The sequence below is a fragment of the Melospiza melodia genome, chromosome Z (genome assembly GCF_035770615.1).
Source record: "Melospiza melodia melodia isolate bMelMel2 chromosome Z, bMelMel2.pri, whole genome shotgun sequence".
Taxonomy (NCBI): domain Eukaryota; kingdom Metazoa; phylum Chordata; class Aves; order Passeriformes; family Passerellidae; genus Melospiza; species Melospiza melodia.
The window spans coordinates 42,078,804-42,104,869 of NC_086226.1; the positions used below are offsets into that span (position 1 = coordinate 42,078,804).

Below are 26,066 nucleotides of genomic sequence, written 5' to 3' on the forward strand. Positions count from 1 at the left end.
GTGCTAATTGCAATCCTTATTCTTGCTCAATCTGAATTTCTATGCATTTTTGTAAGGTTGATTTATAGTTGATTTCTTCTTCAGGAATATGTTTGGTTCGTATGTCACCCCCTCCAGGGTTGTACTGTTGCTCAACAGTCCTCCTAGGCAGCTAGCTGTTTATTATCTGTTGTGTCTTGTGATGGCTGTTAATGATGTTTTCAACAGCTCTGTTGAGGTTTTTTACAATATTAGACCTTACTTTTGGATATGCATTCACAGAATACAAAGTCAAAAAGTTAAAATATTTTCTGTCTGCTAATATGCAGCCACAGCTGGCCATCTCTTTTTTAGATGCTTCCTGAAGATTAACTGTGTTTTCTGTTCATACATTGAAAATAGTTTGTTAGAGATGACTGCTTGAGTGTTGTGATCTTCTTCTCCCAGTTAATCTTCTTGCCTCCTCCTTTAGGCATGTACTTTAGTTGCTGTTTTCCCATGTTCATGTTGAATTCTAGTTAGGGTGAAATCAGTGCAGCCAATTTCACCACTTTTTAAATCTGTTTGATGTGTTTATCCTCTCAACAGAAGCCTATCATTCCTTAGTTAGGAGGACTAGTTGGAACAGAATTTAATACCCCAGGTCTCCATGTACTTAACTGAGGTAGTACTGTAACTGGTGTCTAATATATTCCTAAAGCTTTTTAAGTTGCTGTCTTTTGAGGATTAGTGTTGCTCTTTCTTAAGTTCTCTTTTACAGCTTTTTCAAAACTAATTATGTGTGCATATATACATCTATATGTATATGCATGCAAATATATATTAAAGAATTAGAGGTAGCTGTGATGGCAGAGTTTAGACTGACAATTCAGTTCAATTTTGAACTTTAGAATGAAAGCTTTTAGACTGACATTCATTCGCAACATGCCTTGTCTTTTTAATTAGTTCTTACATATTTTTAATTATTGCTGTAAGTTATTACACAGTAACCATTATTATTTTGTATTCAAAGCAGTCCCTAATATCTGACATCCTAACTTATCTTTAACTATGCAGTACCGTCTAGCCGCTACCATATTTCTAGCCTGACAGCTTTGTTCTTGATGGTCCTAGTTGCTGAGGTGAAGGTAACTTAATTGGAGAACTCTTCAGTGAGGGATGGGGAAGGTTGGATGACAGGTATAGAACTGTAGCATACATCTTTTGCCAAAACACACACGCAGACCCAAATTAGGATCCTTTGTAAGTATCTTTTAATATATGACTGGGGCACTGTGATGCTGGAGAGGTGGTCCTTTCCCAGGCTGTAGCCTTGTAGCTTCCTTGCCCTGTTTCTCAGGTGTTTGATTTTTTTCTTTTAAGTAGCCACTGCTACCAAGAGCAAAACCAGCCTTCCCAGCTGTGGAGGTTGCATGTTTTCACTGACTGGTATTTGACCATTAAGGAATTGTTTATGGTTCTGGGGCTCTGGCTTTTCATCTGTGTCTCTAGTTTCAAGGTTTTTGATATCTCATGCTTAAGTTTTGTATCATAGCTAGAGACACCTGGTTCCAAGGTCTAGTTGATAGAGCCAGTTTTCATAGCAAGTTAATGAGATCAGCTCAGGGCTGGGAATTGCACAGTTAGCATAAGTCCTGTTGCTAATAATGTTCATACTGCATTTATAGAAATGCTTATACAGTTGCACTGTGTTAAGTTGCTTATGTTTGGATTCAAACCAAGCTAATCTTAAGTCTTAGTGTGGTGCTTCAGCAGGTACATCAGGCCTTTATTCTAGCTGGAATGCCACTGAAATTCCTAGAACAGGAATTTCCATTCCCATCACCATGAATTTAGGTCCAGAATGTTCTACACTGTCAGCTCAATACAGTGCAGTGAAGCATGGCTTTTCTGTTAAGGTGGAGTACCTTCTCTGGATATTCACTCATGGTTTACTTGTGAAATCCATATTGTTCTCTTGACGCTGGTGTATGTGAGAGTGCTGGGTCTCCTGTGCCACACTGCAGTATACTGTGAGAGGTACAACTAAATTAATATATAAATACTTACCTTAGGAGTGCAGCAGTGTGAGTGTAATTCCTATGGTTGACTTTCTAATAAAATTAAACTTTAAAAAAAGTGGCTCAGACAGCATTTTCTGCATTCTCTAAAGTTGATACAAAATTGCTTGGCTTTCTTCCTGATTAATACCTCTAATTTCTTGCTGCATATTATGTGCTTCCTAAGAAGTTTAACATGGTGATTTGTAATCAATTCTAGCTGGATTTTTTCTATAGGTTTTTTTTTCCCTGTGGCTGATGCATGTTGTTGGTAGGTAATGCAAATACTTTGTTCCAACTAGAAACCTGAGAGAGATATCATATGAATTTGTTTGCAGGGGATTCACTTAGACTTGGTTCTCACCAAAGCAGTAACACGTATGCTTCCATTTCCATAACTGATAGTTAGCTCTAAAAGTAAGTCTTATGAGTTAGACCAAGATTGAAATTCTTCAGACTATGTTTAAACAGGACAGACCCATTAGTTATATCCTGATTTCTCTCTGTGTGTCTCTAAATCTGTTAATACCAATTTACTAATCCACGGAGCTTTTACATGTATCTGTAGTCACTAGTAAATCACTTAAGGTGACATTTGCAAGCGCGCACTGGTTTACAACTATTTCAGCCTTGCCCTCTTTCTTCTAGTAAAACAGTGCCATTCCATGTCTTTGACTAATTTTTAGCTGACATTTCAAGTACACATTTGTTATACTCTAAGTTTGCTACGTGTTTTTTCAGTAGTCACTTGAGAATAGCAGTGTCAGGGGTATGTTTACGTATGAACCAACACAGCATGACTACCTACTAATTCCACTTCATTAAAATAAAAATAATTTGATAAAATAATAATCTAAAAAATCATATAGAGTAAGATAGTACCCTGTAAGGTAGATTATTTCCTCACAAATAATTATGAAAATTTTTTTTGTATTATCACTTTCTGCATCTGAATCTATTTGGCAGGTGTGCAGAAAAACCGATCAACCAGGTTTACACCTGAGATCTGTAATTTCAAATTTTGTGTGGTTTCAGTGCTAAAGTAACATACAATGTACACTTGATCCAGACTTAAAAGGACAGCTCTCCCATGAGAGAGCTTCTTTGCAATGGATTAAACCAAGCTAATTTTAAATTTGCATGCTGTGCTAACAGACTAATTTTAAATTCTGCTTACATGCTTCTGCTTTCACTGGCCTCTACTTTGGCTAAGTTTTGAAAAGATAAGATCATTACTTAAAAGAAAATTTAGTGTTCAAAGGCATTTTGAGAAGAAAATATCCTGACTCAATATCTGAAGTGGAATATTTGGGTAGTAGCAAATAATGTAAAAACATGAAATAGCTTTTATAGTTTTAAGCCAGTTTTCTTTGGTTTTTTTCTACATGTGCAAATATGTCATTATGCGAAATTTTTCTTTTTAATATGCTAATGAGCTAGAAGTTAGATATCCTATATTTTGCCCCTAAAGGTTTATCACTTCCAATAGGCACAGAACTGTCTTATTTACTTGCTTGTTTGTAGTAAGGTTTTCTTGTACTGTTGTGAAAAAAAATACAGCACAAATAAATATAAAAAAATACAACCAGTCAATGTAACTAAAAAGTGGGTTCTTACTACTTAAGAATAATGACAAGGAAAGGCAAGACTACAATTGTCATTGTTTCTGTTAGGTTTTGACTGGATTTTAGAACAAAGAATGGGAAACTGGAATTTTGTGTTGTGACTCTTGTAGACCTTAATTTGCCAGATTTGTGGATCTACTTGGCATTTCTTGGGGGCAGCAGGGCACAAATATTGCAAATACAGAAAATCAGAACTTGTACTGACGTCCCAAAAGACATTACATTATTAATAAAATGTATTCTAAGTAATGAAGTATAATGCTTTCCTTAAATCCACAATAGATATTGATATTTAAAAAATCCTTGCAAAATTAATTACTTAAATGTTTGTAGTTCTAAAGCCAAGTGTCTTCAAAAATAAGTTGTAGTGACAGAAGGATGTTGATGAGCTTTTATGATTGCACTGAGTGTATGTCGTGGGGTTGGGGTCTGCCATGCAGCCTCCATGAGGAGACCCCTGATTGTCCTGTGCAGAACATGGTCAGCTTCAGTGCAGGGTGCAGGGTGCTCACAGCTGTGCCTCACCACCACCGTGTTACATCACTAGGCAAACAGTTAAATGGCAAAAATGCTGCTCAGCAGTGTGTAAGAAATAGAGGAGTGAGGAAAAGGTGTGAGAAAAACTGGTTGGGCAGGAAGAGGTGCTCCAGCCACAGTGTGAGATCCCCCGCAGCCTGTGGAGGAGCATGTTGTGCAGGCATTTTTGGTAACCTGTGCAGAGAATCATACCAGACCAAACAACCACACTGCAACCTATTTAGAACCCAACAGTAGCTGCATATGTCTTAACAGAGGCTGCAGCCTCCAAATAGCCTATGCCATAACAGGTTTAGCCTGAAGAATTGCAATGATGGATACAATCCTTGCTGGAGCATGTGAAAGCATGAGGAAGGAGTGGCAGAATTAAAGTGTTGGACCATAGCCCTCATTCCCAGTCCTGTGCTTCTCTTGTTTCTCACCATCCAACTCTGCTTTGCAATGACTTAAGCCAGTTTTCCCTAAATCAAATCTGTTTGACCATGTTGACAGTAGGTAAGTGATCTCTATGTCTTTAACTTGACCCATGAGCTTTTCAGTGACTCTGGAGAGAAATACACTAACTTGAAAAATACTGCTATTTAGTATTTAATAAGGCACTAATGACAATGTTTTGACTGGTCTGATAAAATCCTAACTATGCTAGTGACATTTATGTCTGAGATCTAAGGAATTGTAGTTTTCATTTTCTGTAGGCCTCTTTTTGTTTGTCTTGTGACCCAGTTGCCAGCTTGGGATTTTCTTAATAAGAAAAAACATTCAAAATTTTAAAATAATCTCAGTTTAGGCAAGTTCTAGTTCTGCATTGAACATAGTGGCAGAAGCACACTTTAATAATAGTAATATGTAGACTTGAGTTGTATCTGCTATGAACCACCCTGGCTTTCCTTGCTAAGGAAAGGACAAAATGCCGTTAACACTACTTGGAGTAATGAGAGAGATCAAGCAAAAGTTTTTTCATTCAAGGTTGGGTTTTGTGTTTCTTTTCTGACATGGAGTACTCTTGAAGGTTATAAAGTATATAAAAACACTTAATCTTTCCTGTGTGATTTGCCTTAAACAACTGAACCAGTATTTTTCAAGGCGATACTGCTCTGAGGCTTGTTTTATGAATACCTCAGGCTTGACAGCTGTATAGCAGGAAGGATTTTGTGGCAATGAAATCAGCTATGACTCATGAGACCCGAGCTGGCTACTGACTTCCTCAGTAACTGTAGCCAAGTCAGTGTTTTTTCATGTAAACTGCTCTTGCTTAGAATGTTCAGAATTTATGAGCTAGTATCCATTGATTTTGGGAAGATCTAGAGTGCTTGAATACTTGGAATTGCCTTTGTTTCTGCAGGAGTGCCTTTGTTCTCTGCAGGTGCCTTGGAAAAAAGCTTAGGAATCCTACAGAAAGGGTGTTTGAGGATACTGGAGGCCTATTTCTTTCAGCATGTTCTTAAATGGAATTATGATTTAGCTGTGGTGGCTTTTTGTTGGTTTTGTTTATTTTTTAATGTGGGCTCTCGAAGGTGCCCTTGGCATACGCAGAGATGACCTCTGCCACAGACACTTAAACCTGTGCTTAAAACTCAGCTTTGAAAATGCTGTAAGTGTTTTCAGGTGCCCCCATTCAAAGTGTCTTGATCTGGCTTTTATTCCCCAGTGCTCTCTCAATTTATGTATGTTGCTTGAGACTGCTGCAGGTTGGGAAAAAGCAACTGAAGTTCTCCAAAGTGGTTTAAATCCTGAGGATAGATTGTGAACTCCTACTTGCTTCCTGTTCCCTGCATAACATTCCTCTTTCTTGCCTTATCTTTGTTGTGAAAGGTCATTAGGACATATCCTGGCCTCAGTACATGTCCTTAGCTTGTTACAGATGAAAATCCCTATTTATCCTCCAAGGTCATTATGTCAGCGGCTGAGAACTGTACCATTTTAAAACAGCTTCTGAGTGTAAGAAAGGGAAAAGCAACACTAGGCTAGAAACAGTGAACCTCAGAAAGAAATGAGATCTAAATGAAATGCCTTGTGGTCTACAGGAAAACTAAAGTACAGGAAAAAAAGTAAAGAGAAATGGAAAAACTTCCAGGAAGAGTAAAGGAATCAAACTAGTCTTATGAGAATGTTAGAAGAGTAAAGGACTGACCTGAGAAGTTGTGAATAGCACTTTGTGATCTTTGCTAGATGAAGCTATAGAAAACAATAAAAGTAGTTATAGCCAGAGGTAAACCAAGGAAGTTTGTCTGTAGCTTGGGGGTGGGGAGGGGCGGGGGGAGGAGAATGTATGTAATAGGCAGCACCTGTTACAGAGTATGTAACTGTAGAGTAACATACAGAAGGCTGCCAAGTTATCAGTGACAATGGAATGTGAACTCCGTACTCCATGGTGGAGAACAGGGTTAATCAACAGCAACCTGATTTGTTCTGTATTAAGAACACATCACATGATTCAGGTGATTTATTTGTCTTTTGTGTTCAGTTAATTCAGGGTTCTTCCAATGATGTATGTTTTCCAAAAAAAAGCCAAAAATCAGAGGAGAAGGATGATAAACAATTATTTCAGTTGCCAAAAATATGGAAAATAGGCAAATGATGCATACAACTAAAGTAGGTAAACAGTAAATCATCTTTCACCTGCCTAATTTCCTTTTGAAGCATATTTAACCTTGTTAGTGGTTACTTCTTTTCTTTAAGCAACTTAATCTAACAGGATCATCTGATCAGCTGTACTTGCTTATAACATGGGACTGCATGGTGAGCTGAGTATAACCCTAAACCTGATTGACAGAATCACAGAATATGCTAAGTTGGAAGGGATGCACCAGGATCACTGAGTCCAACTGTTGCTCCTGTGCAGGAGAGCTTCAAGAGTCCTGCCATGTGCCCAAGGGCATTGTCCAAACACTTCTTGAACTCTGTCAGGTGTGGTGTTGTGATCACTTCCCTGGGGAGCCTCTTCCAGTGCTCAACGACTCTCTGCGTGAAAAACTTACTCTCTGTTTCCAAAATAAATCTCCTCTGACTCAGCTTCATGCCACCTCCTCAAGTCCTGTTGCTGGTCATTAGTGAAGAGATCAGTGCCTGCACAACTGCTTCTTGTAAGGATGTTGAAGACCCACAATGAATTCTCCCCTCAGTCTCCTCCAAGCTGAAATGGCCAAGTGACCTCGGCCTTTCATAAGGCTTCCCCTGCAGACCCTTCACCATCTTTGTGACCCTCCTTTGGATGCTCTCTAGTAGCTTTGTCTTATATTTCCATACCTGAGCCTGTATGCAGTGCTCAAGGTGAGGGCGCCTCAGTGCGGAGCAGAGTGGGACAATCCCCTCCTCTGACTGGCTGGTCAGTTATATGTATGTGTGTGTGTATATTTATGGTATACAGACATGCACACACATGTGTATATATATATATATATAGATGACTTAGTCTCTTAACTACATGTAATGTATAAGTGTTTATGCAGTAAATGCTGGAGAAAAGTGTTTGAAGTATTCTCTAGACCTCAGAGAAAACATCTTTCCGTGTCTTAGCAACAAGGCATGAATTTTCAAATATATTAGAAGCTCTATTGGAAAGAAAGGGATTACAGAAACTTGTCTTTGGAAAGGAGAGGTAATAGTCTTAAGTTGCATTACAGGATGTTTAGGTTAGATATGAGATTCAGGGGAAAGCAAGGACGATGGTGAACTGAAGTAAGTGCACCATATGGAAGTGTGGAAACAGTAGTGCTGCAGGTTTTTAAAATGAATTTTGGTAAGTCTTTCTAATCACATATAATGCAATTGCTTGTAACTCTATCCAAGAGACTTCAAGAATGAGAGATCAAGCTGTGGAATGCTATTATGTCAGGAAAAACCTTGATAGCTAATCTTTCTAGACTTTCGGTTTGGGTGATTTTTTGGAGTATTTCTGGATGTTATAGATCATGATGTGACTAAATGAGGGCCTGTCAGAGGAGTAGCTGAGAACAGACATATAAGCATGACAGTTTGCTTTGGCAAGTTGGCTGTTCTAAAGCAGATAAAATTCTTTTACATATATAATAATAATAGTAATAGAAAATTGAGCTTGAAGAAGAGGGATCTAGACTAGAAGACTTGTTTTTTCCTGTGTTGGGTCTGTATGGCAAGTTTTGGTGGTGGGGGGCTACAGATGCAGCTGATGTGTGCAGATGCAGAAGTTGCCTCCATATCTCACAGACCCAGCTCTGTGTGGGTCCAAGAAGGACCTGACAAAACTGAGTTCATCAGAGATGATGGTATATTGCCTCTGTGATAACATACTAAGAAAGTGTAAAAACTGCTGTGCAGCATGGATTGGGAGAGAGGGCTGAGAATATTTGAGAGCGACAGCTCTGCAGACACAGACATCTGTGAGGAAGGAGGGGGAACACATGATCAGGTGCTAGAGCATGGATTCCCCTGCAGCCTGTAGGGGAGACCATGGTAAAGTAGATTGTCTCCCTGCAACCATGAGCATGGGTGTGGGAATCCCATGCCGGAGCCTTCTAGCAGGACCTGTGGCCCCATGGAGAGAGGAACCCATGTTGTAGCAGTTTGCTAGCAGGACTTGTGGTCCCCTGGGAGACCCATGCTGGAGCAGGCTGTGTCTGAAGGACTGTGCCCTGTGGAAAGGACCACACTAGAGCAGTTAAGGAAGAGCTGCAGCCCCTGGGAAGGACTTATGTTGGAGAAGATCACAGAGGTCTCTGACCCATGAGAAAGTTCTTATGCTGAACAAGGAAAAACAGGATGAGGAAGGAGTGACAGAAAGTGTTTGAACTAACTGCAACTCCCATTCCTTGTTGCCCTGCAGTACTTGGAGGGATGAAGTAGAGAAAAATAGGTAGTGAAGTTGAGCCTGGTAAGGAGGAATGGTGTTCCTTTAAATTTTTTGTTATCTTACTCTGATTTCACTGGTAATAAATTAAGCTATTTTCCCTGAGTCAATGCTGTTTTGCCTGTGGCAGTAATTGGTGGGTGATCTCCATGTCCTTATCTCAATTCATGACTCTTTCATCATATTCTCCTTCCCTAAGTGGCTGAGGAGGGTAGTGACTAAGACTTGGGTGGGCACCTGGCATCCTGCCAGGGTCAAACAACCTTTTTTGTCCCTTTTTACTCCCTTTTGTCTCGTTAGTGAAGGCAAAGGAGTGTGTAGAACCAATTTTGAAAGTTGGTTGAATTTAATTAACTTGAGATGGTCAGGTATTAGGTAATTAGTAGCTATAGTTGTTTGACTTGATTTTCAAATCTTATGGTTACTAGAAGTTTTTCCTATGGGAAGTTTAAATTTCTTTAACATTGAACACTAAAGTGCCTGACAAAGTATATGAAGTTTTAAGCTTACACTTTGGTTTTTTATGTACTTTTGTTAAACTCTTTCTAGTTCATTTTTTTCATTTGTAGTTTGTATTCTGTTATACTTTTCTTATTCCTTAGTATATTAAAAACAGAAAAAGAGAATGGTGTTTGTTTGTTTATGTGTAATTAGCTTCTGGTTTCCAAATTCTTTGGAAAAAAATTCTCACTAACACTGGAATGGTGTGCATGACAACAAATTAGACTTACTTCTAGGTTTTCTTTTGTGGAGTGTTTAGTCAGTGATTAACAGTTTTTTTGTTTGCAAGATGAATGTATTGGCAGTGTGTTGTAGAGGATATTTCTAACACTTTTCTTCCGCATCTAGTACCAATGTTTGTGGTCCTTCAGACTTTGTCACAAGCCTTTATCCTGGAGCCTGTTGGCTTCCTGCAGTTATTTTCATGTATATATTTTCTTTGGATTCAATTTCAAAAAGGTGTTCAGCTACACCTGCATTGCATGTCTTTAGAAATGGCTTTCAAATGTGAAGGATGTGGGGAATATTTGACTCGGTTGTATGTTTTCTAAGGAGTAACTTTGAATTGGCCATGTCAGGGTACAGGGCAGATTAGATCATTGTTTTCTTTCCCTGTATTTCCCTTAACAGCTTCACTGTTGCATTAGTGAAAGTTTACTAGTATTTAAGGCATGTGAACTGAAAGTTATATACAGTTGAGTGGAGATGTGTGAAAAGATTGCATGTGGCTTCCAATTATTTGTGAAATATTCATGGTGAAAATAGTTGAGGCAAAACATGTCACCGTTTGTAAGTTCCACTTCTGACTTGTCATTTAGATATAGTCTGCTTTTATGGTTCTATCCTGGTATTTTTTTGCTATGATGTATGTGTTTCATCTAAAATTAATACTGGTAGCACTAGTGTTATGGAGCTCTTGTCATGTTTTGAAATTAAAATGGATATGTAGGAATATTTTCTAGTATGGTGGATACTTTGCTGAACAATTTGTTTCAAAGTATTTGAAAATATGGAATGTATTATGTATGGAATTTATTTATGAAAATTTTACTTAATAAGAATATATGACACAGGCTTTTCTATTTCAGAAGACCAGCAAGCATCGTTCCTTATGAAAGTATATACAGAATTTATAATCTAGGATGAATTTGAGACAATATAGACAAATTTTCTGATCAGTGTTTGAGTGTCAAAATAGTCTGTGAGGTAATGTTTATCATGTTGCTAATTTTAGCTACTCTTACACTCTCCTCTGTCACAGCCCCATGACTTTGATGAATGCAGATTTGATATCAGCGTGAATGATAGTGTTTGGTACCTCCGGGCTCAGGATCCAGACCACAGACAACAATGGGTAGATGCAATAGAACAACATAAGGTATGTAATTTTCTGTTTTCTAATTTCCCTTCTCATTCCCTCATTAGATCAAGCATAGTGCTTGCAGAGAGTTTAACTTCCCTGTATATCATTAAAAGGCTCATGGTATTTATGACAGGTAAAAGCTGAAGACTGAAGCTCTGTGTTAAATATGTTTCAAAGGAATTGACTTTTTCTTGACAGATGAGACTTTACTGGGGGCTAACAACTGTGAGCCTTTCTTGAGCTCTCTAGCTTGAAACAGAAAGAGCTTTTATTATGTTTGAGTGATCTTTTCAAGGTTTTGTCCATCTTCTCCCTGATGATTGTATTGCTTCTTATCTCTCTTGTTAGTCTTAGAGTCAATTCTCTAGGTTATCATTCTGGTTTTGGGCTCCTCTTTTTCATCATTTGACCACTTTTACTGTATCCGATCACTAACTTATGTCTCTTTGTCTTTTACGACAGTATTCTTCATCCACATTTTGGTTCAGCTTTCTTGATCTGTTCTGTATATCTTCCAACGAACTCAATTAATTTCATTTTAAAAATACCTGACCTTCAAGCCCTTTAGGTCAGGTAGAAGGTACACAAAACATCCATTTTGTTATCAGGTACAAGATAGGCACTATCCCAAGGTGTAGCATAAAACTACAATACCTAGCCCAATGCAGCCTCTTAAATCTGGGTTACACAAGTACAAAAGGAATACAAATTGAAATAGATATCCAGGTAGGTATGAATTTTTACCTTGAGCTTCTTGAAGTAATGTCTGTATAGGTATGTGTATAATTAAGAGATTTCACCTTTTATTGGCAATTCCTTGCAATAAGCCAATAAAGAACATGTTCTTTAAGTTCAAAGTGCTCCCTTTTGATAATGGTTCTCTACAAAAAATCATCTCAATTGGATTATTTGTCCCTTTGTAGGGACGAATAGTCCCTTGGCATTTTTCCTTCATTTTGATACAGAGGTAATATTAAAGCGTAAGAAATCAAATTGCAAAGCCAGGATTCTTTCCTGTAGTCTCATGAAAAAATACGAAGTTAACAGTGGCATGTTCATTAGACACCAATACTGCAATTTATTCCTAGTGCAATAGCTGAGAGAAATTTCTTATGAGGATACACTGAAGAAGTTACTGGGTTGCACACCTGTAGAACTGGCATTTCAAAAACTGGTAGGTTTGGGGGTCTTCAGGTGTGGTTTAGTGTAGTCATGGAACTTGATAGCCCTAGACTAAAATTTAGACTAGGTTTCATGAGTGATTTAGCTGGGGAAATACAGAACCTTAACCTGAAGCTGGATAAGCAGAAATGCAGTCTATGTCATTCATTTAATGCTGCAGGAATGAGTGATGAAAAATCTCAGATCCTGTCTTAAACTCTGCCCATCACTACCTCAGACCTTTTTCTTGCTATTTTTCTATTGCCTTTTGTAAGGCTCATCTTAACTGTTGCTGAGTTCTGAGCTGCAACTTTATGGAATCACCAGCTCATAGTACAAGATTGTTGAATGGTAGTGGTTTAGAGTTTGCCATTTTAAGTGTTGATTAGGCATTGTTTCTCTGTACTACTTTAAAAAAAGTCTTGTGTTTTCAACACTGGTTTTTTTTTAACCTGCATTAGTACTCAGCCCCTGTCATGAGGTATCTGTTTATTTTCCTTTTCTGTCTGGTATTATTGATAAGCTTTTATTAGTAAGCTTAAATTGTCTTATTCAACCTCATTTTCAGATCATGAATGATTATTGAGGGGTACAAATTCTAGCATTCCAAAAGTGATCTCCCTTTATAACGAAGCCTGATTAATTGTACAGTTTTTCAGCTTTAAAAAATAATCTTTAAACATAATTAGGTTTGGACAGTTTAGACTTCCATTCTTTGGAAGAATTTGGTAGTTATTTAAATAAATAAATTTTACCAGATCTCTGCCTTTATGCTTTAAGAAGAAGAATGAAGGGTTGATTATTTACACGACCCATTTTTTTTTTTAGTATTTAGAATTAGTATAGAAATCGGGATAAGAAGGTGTTTTTCATTATTTTAATAAAGTTACTTTTCAGCTTATTTTTTAAAGAATGAGGGTGTTCTGGAATGTTGTAAAAACAGAAGAAAAGTATGTCTACAATTAGGAAGTGGTAATAAGTCCTTCAGTGTATGCCGAACTGATAAGAAATGGTTCACTTTGCATCTTGCTATCCTAAGATAATAACACTGGGCTTGACTGTTCTGAATCTTGCAGCTTTTCCAATATGTGTAGTTTGCAGTTTCATGGCTATTTGACATTTTTCAGTTTCTTTCATACTCCTTTTTACTCTCTAGTGTTAACAGTATTCAATGCAAATAGCAATTTTCATTCTTAAATGGAGTAGAAAATACTATGGCACATCGCTTCTAAATAAGCTATCAAAACATTTAATATGTTAAAATTATGCATTATTTTACATACATACTTTCATATTTTTATTTTGAAGCATCCTTTTTGTATTAAACAATTACATATCAAGAATATCATGGTCAAAGCATAGCAAGGAAAACAGCAGAAGTTACTGCAGTCTTGTAATAGTAGCTTAAACTCAAGTTGAAAGTATATAGTGAAGTTACAGAGTTACTAAGGTCTTCTTTCCAGTGCACTATTCTGTTGTCTTCATAATACAGTAGGAGTTTTGCATGATAAATGTAGGTGTAGAGGTATATCTGTTGCTTCTGATAATTTTAGAAAAATAAACAGTAACCAGAAGCCTTGGAAATCTTGACCAGCACTTGAAAAAGTGCTGTATTTACATAAATAGGTGTTTGTTAGAATTAAACGCAGCACAGAATCCAGTCTGCAGTCTGATAATTATTAGTGGTTCTTAAAGAATGTCTCCAAATGTCTTGTTTCTGTACTTTCATAGCACTTTTTAGTGCTATAACCTGTAATTTTTAATACAGGTTTGTATGGAAAATATTTAAGAAACAGTACATTTTTCCAATAGAACTTTGATGGGATGTGAAAGAAAGTATTTTCATGTAATCTGGAAGTCAATCCCATTTTTCATTCAAATTTGTATGAACAGCACTTAAGTGAAGTTCACTTGGAACCCCCTCATTCATCCTTTAATTCATTTCAGCTCATGGAAGTTTTATATCCAAAAACTTGACTGAGTGAAGGGGGGAAGATGGGCAAAATATCTCATTGCACTGAAAAGTTCAAATCTGTCGTCTTACTCTGACATTTTCTGGAGGAGCTTTCTGATCAGGTTACCAAACATTTGCAAAAGCTCCTTCTGGGTAAAAATGTTTTTGTTTGAGAAACATGTTCTTCAAATGGCACATAATAATTTGAATAAAATCAAGAGAGGAAATTATTTCCTGTACCAGTCATTTTTCTTAACATTAGTCTACTGCTGTATAAAGTATTTTTTGTTTGTTTTTAAAGTTCTTTGTTGCTTACTGAGTGGGTAGGTAGTTCTGGTAGGCTGCTTAAGCTATTTGCTAACAAAAGTGTGTTTGTGAGACTTGATGGAGCATGTCACAAGGTTGTTGATCTTCAGAGTGAGAAAAATAGACAGAAATTTTGACTGTGTTTCATTGTGCTCCAAACAAAGAGAACTCTGATCTAAAATTAATTTTATATTAAATATGAGTATAACCAGACATAGAAAAACTTAATGCTTAGCATTGGCTGAGAAATGTCAAACAGCTTATGTTCAGGCATAAAAACCATTAGAATTTTCAGAGGGGTTTATAATTGTACTTTTTTTCCTTGTATTGAGGTTCCTGAATCCTTACTACATTAAGTGTTTCAAGTATAGCTCAAAACACTTAGCCCTGAACTGAAGGAAGGATACATCTAAAACTACTGTAAAGCTGTCAGTGAGGCAAATGAGGAAGTAGTTCATGTGTAACCAGGAGTCCATTCTTCTACTTAAATGTTTCATTAGATTTAATGATCAGGCATTTCTCTGGTGTCAAAACATTGATGGTACTTAAGCACCACAGTGCTGATCTGTTTGGAAAGTTACTATCTTCTTAATAATAATTTGAAAGGCTGCCCTCCTCCAGGTCTCTCCCATGGTTTCAAAATGGAATTTGGAATTTCTAACCTAATATTAGATAAGTTGGCTTAAATGTTGTTAGTTCAGGGCTGTGAGAAAATGAGAGTGAATTGCTGTTTGTTGTGAGAAACATCTGTATAAGTAAACTTATTTTGAGTAAATGAACTCCTGAGATCAAGATAATGATTTCTTGTGATGTTAATTCACCACCTGACTTGAGAACTAGATGAGAATTTATTTAGAAATGAGTACTTTATGAAAAATTTTGTATCACTTTAGGTTTGTTCCATTTTGTTCCATCATAGTTTTTATTTTCTGCACCCAGACTCTTCATGTCTTCATTATTGACTTTGTGGCTCTTCAGCAATATAGATTGATAGTTTTTTTGGTCTTGTATTTGAAAAATCTTTTGTTTGTCAAATCAAAATAAGTCTTCCTGAGCTTCTTAAAATATGCTTTGTTGTTTTTACTCTTGATTATAGACACTGTGGAAGGAGTTAGATTGTTAGAGTAGGGTTATACAGAAACATCAAGAAGAGTAAAACTTCTATCTCCTTTTTTTAGAATTTTCTCCCCAAAAGGGGGGAAGACATGGCAACCTGGGGGTTAAAGATAATTTAGATTTTAAGTAATTCAAATTTTGTGCAATTCTTTGTATACTACAACTTGTTTCTTAAAATACCGGTTGTCAAACCAGGTAAGATGCTTTAGATACTACTTTGCATTGTTTAAGTGCAGATCTAGTTTAAATGGTGGGAAAAGCCAAAAACACTGGATTTGACAGTCAGATACATTCAAATTTAAGAAGAAGTTAAGTAATTATTAAAGCAGTTGATTAATTTTGGTTTTTTAACACTGATACCTTTTCAAACAAGTAACCTAGAATTGAGATATTTAGTTGTGAGGTTATTTTCTGACTGTTGATCTTAGTTCATAAGTCAATTTAGAAAACTGCAGAGCAAACTTTAAACAGCATAGTTTTGATTGCAGCCAGTAAGGGCACTTCATGATTTTGTTGTGAGAAAAATCAAAATGCGAAAACATCATCAGCCTGAAATTTTCAGAAAATTGCTATTAACCACATGAAATGGAGTTCCTTTTTTGCAAGTAACCTAAAAAAAAGCTAGTAATTACCTTATAAAGTGTTAAGAATCATTAATTTCACTCTTACAATAATCTGCCTGTTTGGTTTTCCCTTGCCAGTGTACTGTTCTAAAAGAATTAATGAATGTGCTGTTACACATTGAAAAATATTGCTAGTAACATTGAAAAATATTGCTAGTAACAGTAATGGTGATGTCGAAGCAGGAAGCCAGGTGGAGAGGACAAGGGGTGGGCTTTTGCTAGTCTAACCTGACTGCAAAACCATTCGAAAGCAGAAGTCCCAGTGGATGAAACCAGAGCACCACTAGATTTTGCACTTGAGAAGCATCTTAATACAAAATAACCCACAGAGTACCTGCCTGGAGCTAATAGATCCCACCTCTACCTGCTGTAATTGTTCCTGTTCTGAATGGTTGAGCTAATTGCTTAAATCTGTTGGTTATACAAATCAGCTTCTGGACTGAGGTGAAATGTAAGAATATTGTACCTGGCGAGTTGTTTGAGTCCAGTCTGGCTAGCTATGGACCTCAGCCCACACCATCTTACATGGACAAAAGGCAAAAGACAAGGAGCACTCTTCTCCACACAGGGACAAATGTCCTCAGTTTATTCCCAGGTGACCCCCTCCTGGATGGAAAAGTGTCTGTCACCTCATGGCAGGAGACTTTTAAACCGGGGGAATGGGGGGCTGAGGAAGAGGACCACAGCCAATGGGATACCAGTGAGGAGGGGAGGAGTAAACCTGGAACAAACAGGCACCACCAGGGGTTTTTAGGGGAGGGAAAGACCATGTGATATAAAAGGGGAATCCCATGAGGATACAAACATACTATTCTGTGCAATAATACAGAAACCAGTGCAAAACAGCTAAATATCTATTTAGTGCAATACAGCAATGAAGGACTTCAGGTAAAATATTGCAGTAAATATTGATGTATTTGCAAATTAAAATTGCTTTCTATCCTTGTGTTATTTCTCTTGTAAACTTAAATATAAGAGGTTATGCATGAGTAACTTTTATTAAACTCAGAGGGAGCCTTAAATTTCACTTCAGACTTGATTATAAGCAGCCAGAGTTTCTCAGTTCCTAGTTTTTGTTCTGTAATTGGAATATGTCACCTTTAGACTGAGATCCAAGTGCATCTACCTGTTCTTTTAACCTACAATGGCTTAAGAAATTTGACATTAACCATACTTTAAGTCAAGCTTTTGTTTAAATACTGTATATAAATATTGATCTATGAGATTATTTTTATTTAGCTGTTATAAGAAGACATTGAAAAATGCAAATAGAGGTAACTTTCTCATAGTAATATTTTACTAGCAGCAGATGCCAGAGCGAAAAAATTTGACCCATTAGTCAGGTCAGAAACCAGTATCAGAGTTTCAATTCATAAAATAATGAGCTCAAGTTATCAACAAGAAGGGGAGAGTACAGAAAGGTAGCATATGTTTAACTTGTCCACAGGCCTTCAGCAATTTTAAGTAGAGCTGTAACATTCTGTAAAGACATGGTAGTTTTCTCCTTTTTTACACATCTCTAACCCTGCTGTTGAATGGATTTCATATACTGATAGTGGCAATAAAGATGCCAATAAATTACTTCGAATCTATTGCCAGTCTGAGCTGAAATTAGTAAGATAATTTAAAATGAATAGTATATGCAGAGAAATTATACAGAAATATTTTGACTCAGCATACTAATGTAACAAACTTTTAAAATAGATACTAAATGAGAAGTATAAATTTCTGCCATCAGTAACTAGTTTTGTACATTAAATTTAGTGTTCCCAGTTTCTGGCAGACCATTGAGGAGTTGCTGACCAAGTAGTTTAGATGTTTGTGTAGACTGCATTTAAGTGCATATTGAAGTGCTGCAAATAGTCTTCAGAAGTCCATTTTGATGTTGCAACCTTTATAAATATATTTCTTTTCTCAGCTTATTGTATTATTGACAACTAGTCACTGTCAATTTCTAGCAATGGTAAATGGTCTAATATTGATGAGTGAATGTTAATTATAATTACAGTCTTGTTAATTATTTAAAAAAAAAAAACTTTACAGTAGTGTAACTTCAGATAGCAGATCATATAGCAGGCAGCAACAGGGAGAGTGTTTGTTGCTATTTCTCCCTCTACTTCCTCTCCTGAAATTTGGCTGTTTCAATATTGTGGGGTGTTTAAAGTATTTGCTTCCTCAGCAGTTATTGCTGAGGTCTGAAAAGAGCTGTGGCTCCGTAATGTTTTAATTTTTTGGCGTTTCATACTAATAAAAGTTCCTCTGGCCATTCACAAGTAAGACTGACATAAGTGGAAGAGCAGTGCAGATGAAGGAAAGCATGGAATATATGGGAGTAGTTATATATTGTTCAACTTCAGTTTTATTCATCAAGTTCATAAGGAGTATTGTAGGAGTGTGATGATGAGACCTCCTTTTGCCTATGTTGTTATCCATGTCCTGAGTGTTGGAACAAGTTTCTTAAGTAATCTTTATGTCAGCTATTATTTCTTATTAACTGGATTTGGATTTCCTTGTCTGGTGCTCTACAGCACACAAGAAACTAAAAATATTTCTGTTTGATACTGATATGGATTGTATAGCATACACTCTTGTTTTGTGGTAATGCATTTTGCTTCAGAGGCTGAAGACCCACTCTCCCTCTGTGGCCTTGTGAGGCTCTGGCTTGAAGCTGTAGTGCAGCTTGCCTGAGGAGGCTGGAGGACAGCGTTCAGATACTTATATTAACCTGTAAAAAGCTGTTTTAAAAGCCTATTAACCTGTTTAAAAGACTGAAATGTATAGGCAAGACATTGATGAGTGGCAGAGACACTCTTTAAGGTGTTACAAAAATACCCTGTACTAGTTTGAAACTAAAATGTTATGAACTGTTGCTCAAGCTTAAACAGGAACATAGATGAGGAGGGTTTTTGCTGTTTCTGTCATTGTTGTGTGTTGATGTTACATATTTAACATAAGTTCTTGTGTATTCACTTTTGACATCTCCCAGGAAAGGTGAATTTGAAGTGTTTGCAAAACTGCTCCTTGGTAACTAAATAACAAAATATGTTCAAGCAGAGGCTTCTGAACTTGGCAGTAATAGGCTTACTTACTTTGGATTTTGACCAGAACCTTAGGTAGAGTGGGAAATACATAGGGGAAGGATGTAGCTGTCTCAAGTCTGAGCACCCTGTCTTAACTTTTAAAATTCATTCATCCTTCAGTTGGGAATACTATCTTTTTCTTTTTGGTCTTCAGTGACATCTGAGTGGTATGGAGATGAGCAAAGAAATAAAGTGAAATACTGTCCTGAAGGAAGACTTACAAAGTTAATTGTAATTCTTCCCCTAATGTGAACTAAACTCATTCTTACTAGATGCTGTGTTTCACTGTAAGATAGATTGGGAAGTGGTGTAACAGTAAGGGCTTGTGGAATCATTTTTGGCTGTTTGTGCCTTCAAAGGGATTTCTTGCCATCCTCATAAAATGAGTTCTCCTTTATTAAGTAGTCTTACAGTAAATCTAGAGAGATTATTCCATTCATTTTTGAAACACTTAATATTTCTTGTCTTTTTCTATTAGAACAGTTCCCTATTCCTCAGTTGTTGTGCACATGGATGTCTTTTACAGCTTTCTGATACCTAGCATGACTGTCTTAAAAATTCAGTCTTCATCTTTCAGTGAAGTATAGCACCAAAATGGAACTCAGTATCCCCACTAGGATCCTATATGTGTTGTATAGAATGTAGCATTATTTTGTAGGTCTTGTATGCTACCATTTTACAACACCACAAGTTTTCTAACTTATTCAGCTTGCAAAACCCTAAATCTGATTCATCTCTAGAACTATCTGCAGATTGTTACCTGTCCTGTACGTGTACAGTACAGTATTTCCTATAACCAAGTAAACTTTGAACTCCATTTTTCTCATGTGTGCATATAAGTGTTAAGTTTGTGTTGCTCTTCTGTCAACTTCAGTCTTTCCGGCTCAGCTGCTTTAGGTAATCATTATTGTGCTGTGTGGGTTTGGTTCCGTTCCTTAAGTGATTGTGCTTCTTCTAGTACTTTGTAAAGTATGGGGACTGTCTACATGAAGAAATTGCTAAGTAATCTAACCTGTCTCAGCTCACAACTGAGCTTGCCTTTTACTCTGTTGGGAGCTGCCTATCTAAATCTGAAGCTGTACATATAATGCACTTAAGATAATTTTAACTATTTGTATCCATGAAAGCTGTGATATGTTCCTAATTAAAAAACGTTCACTCCCATCTAGTTAAAACATTGACAGAAGTCTTCACACTCTTAGTAGAGGTCTGGAGCTCTTCTCTCAAGCCCCTCCCCCCAAAAGATAGTGAACTTACTTGAAATGGCTTACTCTTACTTATGTCTTTCCCATAAATTAGCTAAATATACTAATTGATTCAATATTCAAATGCACAGAAAGGTTAAAGTAAATTTTTGATCACTGCATAGCCAGGCTGGTGAACCAGGGTGTTTTGAAATAGCTAATGAATGCCTGAAAATTACAGTTCAAATTGCAAATTAGCAGAGTGTTGCCTTTTAGGTGCAATACTGTGTGAAGGAAAACACTTGAAAAAGTGCTAACTCAGTATCAAATAATGTGAAAGGCTTTTGACACTACTGCTCTACTAAGCTGTTGAGTACGTCAGTCAACATTTTTGCAGTGCTGTTTAAAGAACAACGATGTACCTGTCTAAAGTAAACTTGGTCTCAAGACTAATGCTCAGTCTTGAGGTGACGAGAGCTCTAGAAGAGTCAACTTGCAGCTGGCTGTGGAGTAAATAACTGGTCTCATTGCTATGAACAAGTGGTATTCCAGTATTAAATTCAGAAGTGTTATTAATTCACTTTGTAAATTGTTTGGATACTTTGTAAATTGTTTGGATAGTGTATACTTTCATTTAATAGAGTTAAGAGGAATGTCAAGGTTTGTCACCAGCAGAATGACATGCAGTTGTATCTAAGAGTCTGAGTTCTCCATGGCAGAGTGGTAGCGTGTTTTACAAGGTCTCTCTGGAAACAGTATTGTTCATTGAGGGAGACCTGTGTCAAGCTTGACTTTGGTGATAAATGTGCCCTTTCAGATTAGGGTAAGCTCTTGGTATCAAGAACTGAAAGTAGAAAGCTGCAATGTAAAAGTAGTGAGTGGTTAAACAGTTGAAAGTTGTCACTTGCCAATACTGTATGCGAGTTACTCAGAATTATTAGTGATCACCTCAAATAATACTGTGCATCAACAGCTTAATAGAATAGTCTTGGGTGCTCTGTATGTCTCATTCTACCAAAGGTGGTCTTTTTTAGCTTTCTCAAAGACCTTTTTAGGAGGTGGCTTTTCTTCAGTGAGCTTTCATTACAGTGAAACTTAATGAGGGGATATTAATAGATGTCAATTGATCCCCCTGCTGTAGGGAGGAGTGCTCAACCGCATGGGTGAGGTGCACAAAGTACCAGTAAGACATAGTAACATTGAAGAGAGGTAACTTTCTGGCTCTTTTGTGAGACACACATGCCACCACTATCCAGGGAAACTCCTGAAAAAGAGAGTAACTCCAGAACCTAATGTAATGAACCTTCAAAAGAGTTGAAGGAATTCTTTTGGAAAGACATCATGGCTTGGGGCATCTGCTCTTTTAATTTAATGTCCTTGCCATTTATCAGAACTTCTTAAGGTAATTCTTCTTGTATAATTTTCAATGTAGGTCAGCAAAAAGATCTTTTTTTTTCCTCTGAAAACAGATCAAGCATGAAAATATGCATTTTCTGTTATTTTAATGTTGTCTGTGTATCGACTGACTGCAGAGGAAAAGAAATTCATGCTCTTGAGCATACTTATTTTAAGTAGTAGGTGAGAAAGAAAGGGTTTAATATTTAACTGCTACTATTTAAATATCCCATATTGCTTGGTATGAACATAGGCATCAGAAAACTGGGGGAATGGAGGGTTAAATAGAGAAAGGTGTCCATCTTTCTATAGGATTTGTGTATTACTGTAAAATTGCTTGTTTAAGCAAACAGATACACTTGAGCATGCTCGGCTGATAAGAGTTACTTGCCTTGATATATGGTATGGTGGGGGTACTGAAATTTTGTAAGAAGCTATGCTTTCAGGGAAATATATTAGATCGATTATTCAAGTTATTGTTCCTTTGCTGTCAATAACAGTTCTTTCTTTAAAATTTAATTAAACACTAATTAAATTTTCAGTGAGGGAAACTGAGCTTGGGTATGTCTTGTACATTCCATTATTTTAGCACTGGTATCAGCAGTAACTCTGATACATATGATAGTGCATGTCATTTGATGTTGCTAAATTTGCCAAGTGCACTCATTGCTGAAAACTGTGTATTTCCTGAAAGAAGACTAGGGGAATGCCAGTGAATCAGCAGTTTCAGTTGACTATACAAGCGTGTTTGCTGCAGCAAACCTAAATGTTTTCACTTCCAAATTGTTGAAACTTCCCTTTCGGGACTGAAAACAATAGTTCTTTGTCTGTCTTGGCACCCTTTTGCCATTCTTGGGCCCATGATGGAACAGCAGCTGTTAAATTGCAGCTTTATTAACAAGTGGTTACAGTTAGTACTGTCTAAAGCTGGACTAAAGCTTTGTCCATTCCAGCCCAACACACTTGATTAATTATAAACAAAGCAGATTGTTTCACTTTGACCAACTCAGTCTTTCTTTGCATGTGTGTTCCAGTTAATGTTTCATAACAATTGTTTTGGCTTTGAAAATAGATACTGTAATTCCCTAAAGAATGCATCCTTGTGGGATGTAGGCCTGAGAATGTAATTGGACATGCTCTGGTCAGGAGGTGGTACTAGAGATCTTGCATCCTAGTTGTTTTATGGTAAAAAGGTTAACTGCTTCTTACATAATGGTTAACTATTCCTTGCTTGTGTTATAGTATTGTCTGTTTCCAGCAAAATAATTTCTCTGTCTTGAAACAGTTCTTTTTTAACAAGGTGAAGTTTTTTTGCCTCAATTTGCTGGTTTTCAGACTTTCAGATGTAAATAAAAGGTTTGGTTAAATTCTGCCTCCAAGTTTTGCTTTATTCTTGTGCCTTTCAAAAAGTGCACCATCTACTTATTTCCATTCTTGTTTCTACCTGTCTCCAAATATGCTCAGCAAGGTTAAGCAGAAAATATATAATTCATGTGCTTAGTGCTGTTTAGTGGGTTTGAGGCTCTCTGTTAGGTAAACCTGCCAATTTTGCAAAGTGCAAAGAAAGGGCAAAGATAACAGCTACTTAGACTATAGCTCCCATAATCTAATCAAACATTACACACAGAATTAGACACAGAATCACTTGGTTGGAAGAGACTTCAAGGTCATTGAGTCTAACCCATGCCCTAACATCTCAACTAGACCATGGCACCAGGTGCCACATCCAATCATTTTTTAACACATCCAGGGATGGTGACTCCACCACCTCCCTGGGCAGACCATTCCAGTACTTGATCACTCTTTCTGTAAAGAATATTCAACCTATATTTCCCTTGACACAGCTTGAGACTGTGACCTCTGGTTCTGTCAGTTGCTGCCCAACAACCCCACCTGACTGCAGCCACCTTTCAGGGGGTTGTAGAGAGTGATGAGGTCACCCTCATTGTGTAGGTATATCTAATTGATCCTCAGAGGGTGACTGGAATGGTTTGTGTTTTAATTCTTGAAAAGAGGCCATCATGCTGGCTAGACAGGTCTTCAACAGATGGATGGAGAGTGTTCAGCTGATAGTACTAGTCATATGTAGTCTCTCTCAGATATCTACCTGAATAGACAGAACCTGGAGTAAAAAACATGCTCCATTTGGGTTTGAACTTGGTCATAGGGGAAGAAAGTCTGAAATATGTGGATCTGGGGCTTCATTTAGGAGAAAGACTTGTGTTACACTTGACCAGAAAGGTTCTCTGCCCTCTTTGTTGATTGATACTGTCTTCATATAAGAGCCCTGTGTTAGACAGCAAATCTGCTGTTTTTCTTAACTGTTCTCAAGTGTGAGGCAGATTTGAGTCTGGAGTGCTTTTGGATGCAGATACAATAGCTTCACTTTCATCATTTTTATTGCTGCTTCCTTTTCAATGCCTGGAGTATGAGATCTGTCAGAATTTGAAAATCTAGTAACAGAATTTTTATTTTGTCACTGCCCTACAGAATGGTCAGGAAACATTATCTGCCATCAAGTGGGAGTTTCCCTTCCCTCATTTCACAAAGGGATAAAGGCAACTTTTAGTGTGTTGCAGTTCAAAGCAGTCAACAGCAAGAATATCACCACTCTCCTGAAGTCTTAATGTCACCCATATGCACACCGGAATCTCTGCAGGCAGTAGCATCAGTTTCAGTTTGCCAGCTCTTAACACGTGCAGCTTTCTCAGGGTGAATTATTTGGGGGTACACTTGTGTGAGAGAACCAACAATGGGGTTGGACTTCAGCAGTATGTAGAAAAGAATGAGTCTACAAATAATTGGTTACGTAGATGCTGAATGTATTTATGCAGTTGCCTGGGTTTTTCATAGTACAGTGGGCAATTAAGGCAGAAGTTCTTACAGAAAGGGCTCTACAGCTTGTACAAAACAGATGTGCTGTCATGAAATAAGATAATTTACTTACTATAGAAGACTTAAGTTAAAATAGGCACCAAACTGCTTGTTTATTATACTATTCTCTAGCTAATGCTTATCACAGGGAGGTTTTTGTTTTGGTACCAGCTTTGTTCTGGCACCCTTTGTCTTGTTTATATCTTTTACGACTCTGGAAAGCAAAGAAAGACCAAAATGGTGCCCCGAAGCCTAGTGCATAGCCTATTAAGGATCAACAGTATTACAGTTCTGTGTAGAATTCATGATAGCATTTATCTTCAAAGTCCTGAACATTTTAGGGTCTAGATCCTTTGATTTGCTTTCCTTTCCTCTAATGTACTAGAAGCAGCCTTTTGTGAGGTGTTTTCCAAACAGTTTCCAGATTTTTCCTTCAAGAGCAGGGTAGGTCAGCTTATTGTAGAGACCTGTGCTGTGCTTGAAGTTGGTTTTCCTATTACACAGAGGATGCTTGCTTTCAGCAAATAAGAGCAGTCTGTTTTTTTTTTTTTTCATCACTTATAGTGTGGAGGTTGTTTTTGTATTGGCAAGTAAGTTTAATATCTTTACTGATATGTTTGTTAATATTGTAGGTAGTATCAGTTAATATTTTAATTTTCAACCATGAGTTTTCTGAAAGTTGCTTTTCATAAAACAGTTTTACAAACTTCCAAATAAGCCTGTATAAACTTAAGTGTTATGAATACAGTAAATAACTTATTTCAGAGGAAATATGTCTGTATAATTACTTCATGACTTTAAATGGGTTTGGTAGGCTTTAACTAAAACTTTGTTTCTTCTAATGTTTCTCAAAGTAAGCATACATACAGAGAAAACTAGTTTGGTGATGGCCTACTTAATGTATAACCTGTATATGAAGAAATCCTGTGCCTATTTACCTGCTTGGTATGTAAAAGTGATTTTTAATTAGTCTGTGTATTTGCAGACTAATGACAGCAGCTGAACGTAGAAAAAAATCTTCTACTTGAACATGGTGCTTGAGGCACATGTGCCCAGTTTTCCCTGAGACAAGTATTAAACTTTTTTAAAGCTAAGTTATATTGAGCCTAACTACTTCTTGTCAGATGAAGTTCTAAAAATCTGAGCCAGAACATTCATTAGAATGATGTGGTACTATGTCTTTGGACAGTCTTAAGTGAAAATGGGTGTGTTCTTAGTCGGTTCACTGTTTTGAACTGTCTGAGAAGTCTGACTTCAGAATAATTTCTTTAATCTCTGTTACAATTTCTAATTCACTGTCATCCGTTCAGTGCTAAATGTCATTGTTGCTACTTGCATGTTGTGTGGAAAACTTTATCCTCTCTAAGCAATGTGTCTCAAATGTAATTATAAAGGCTAAAGGTAAAACTGCTCTGGTTTTGTCTCCCAAGAAAAGAAGGTTTCTATGCCCCGGGACTGGAGCAGAAACAGCGTAAGGGTTACTATTGGTCAAAGACCACTAGTA

At 37.1% G+C, this 26,066-nt stretch overlaps 1 protein-coding gene across 2 annotated transcripts in view; it reads left to right on the forward strand.

The window, feature by feature from the left end:
• CERT1 (ceramide transporter 1) overlaps nt 1–26,066 on the forward strand; it is a 76,287-nt gene that overhangs the window by 10,769 nt on the left and 39,452 nt on the right. For both annotated transcript variants that reach the window (XM_063180956.1, XM_063180957.1), the window contains exon 3: nt 10,768–10,884. In XM_063180956.1, coding sequence (XP_063037026.1) covers nt 10,768–10,884 — 117 coding nt within the window. The remainder of the gene's footprint in view (nt 1–10,767; nt 10,885–26,066) is intronic.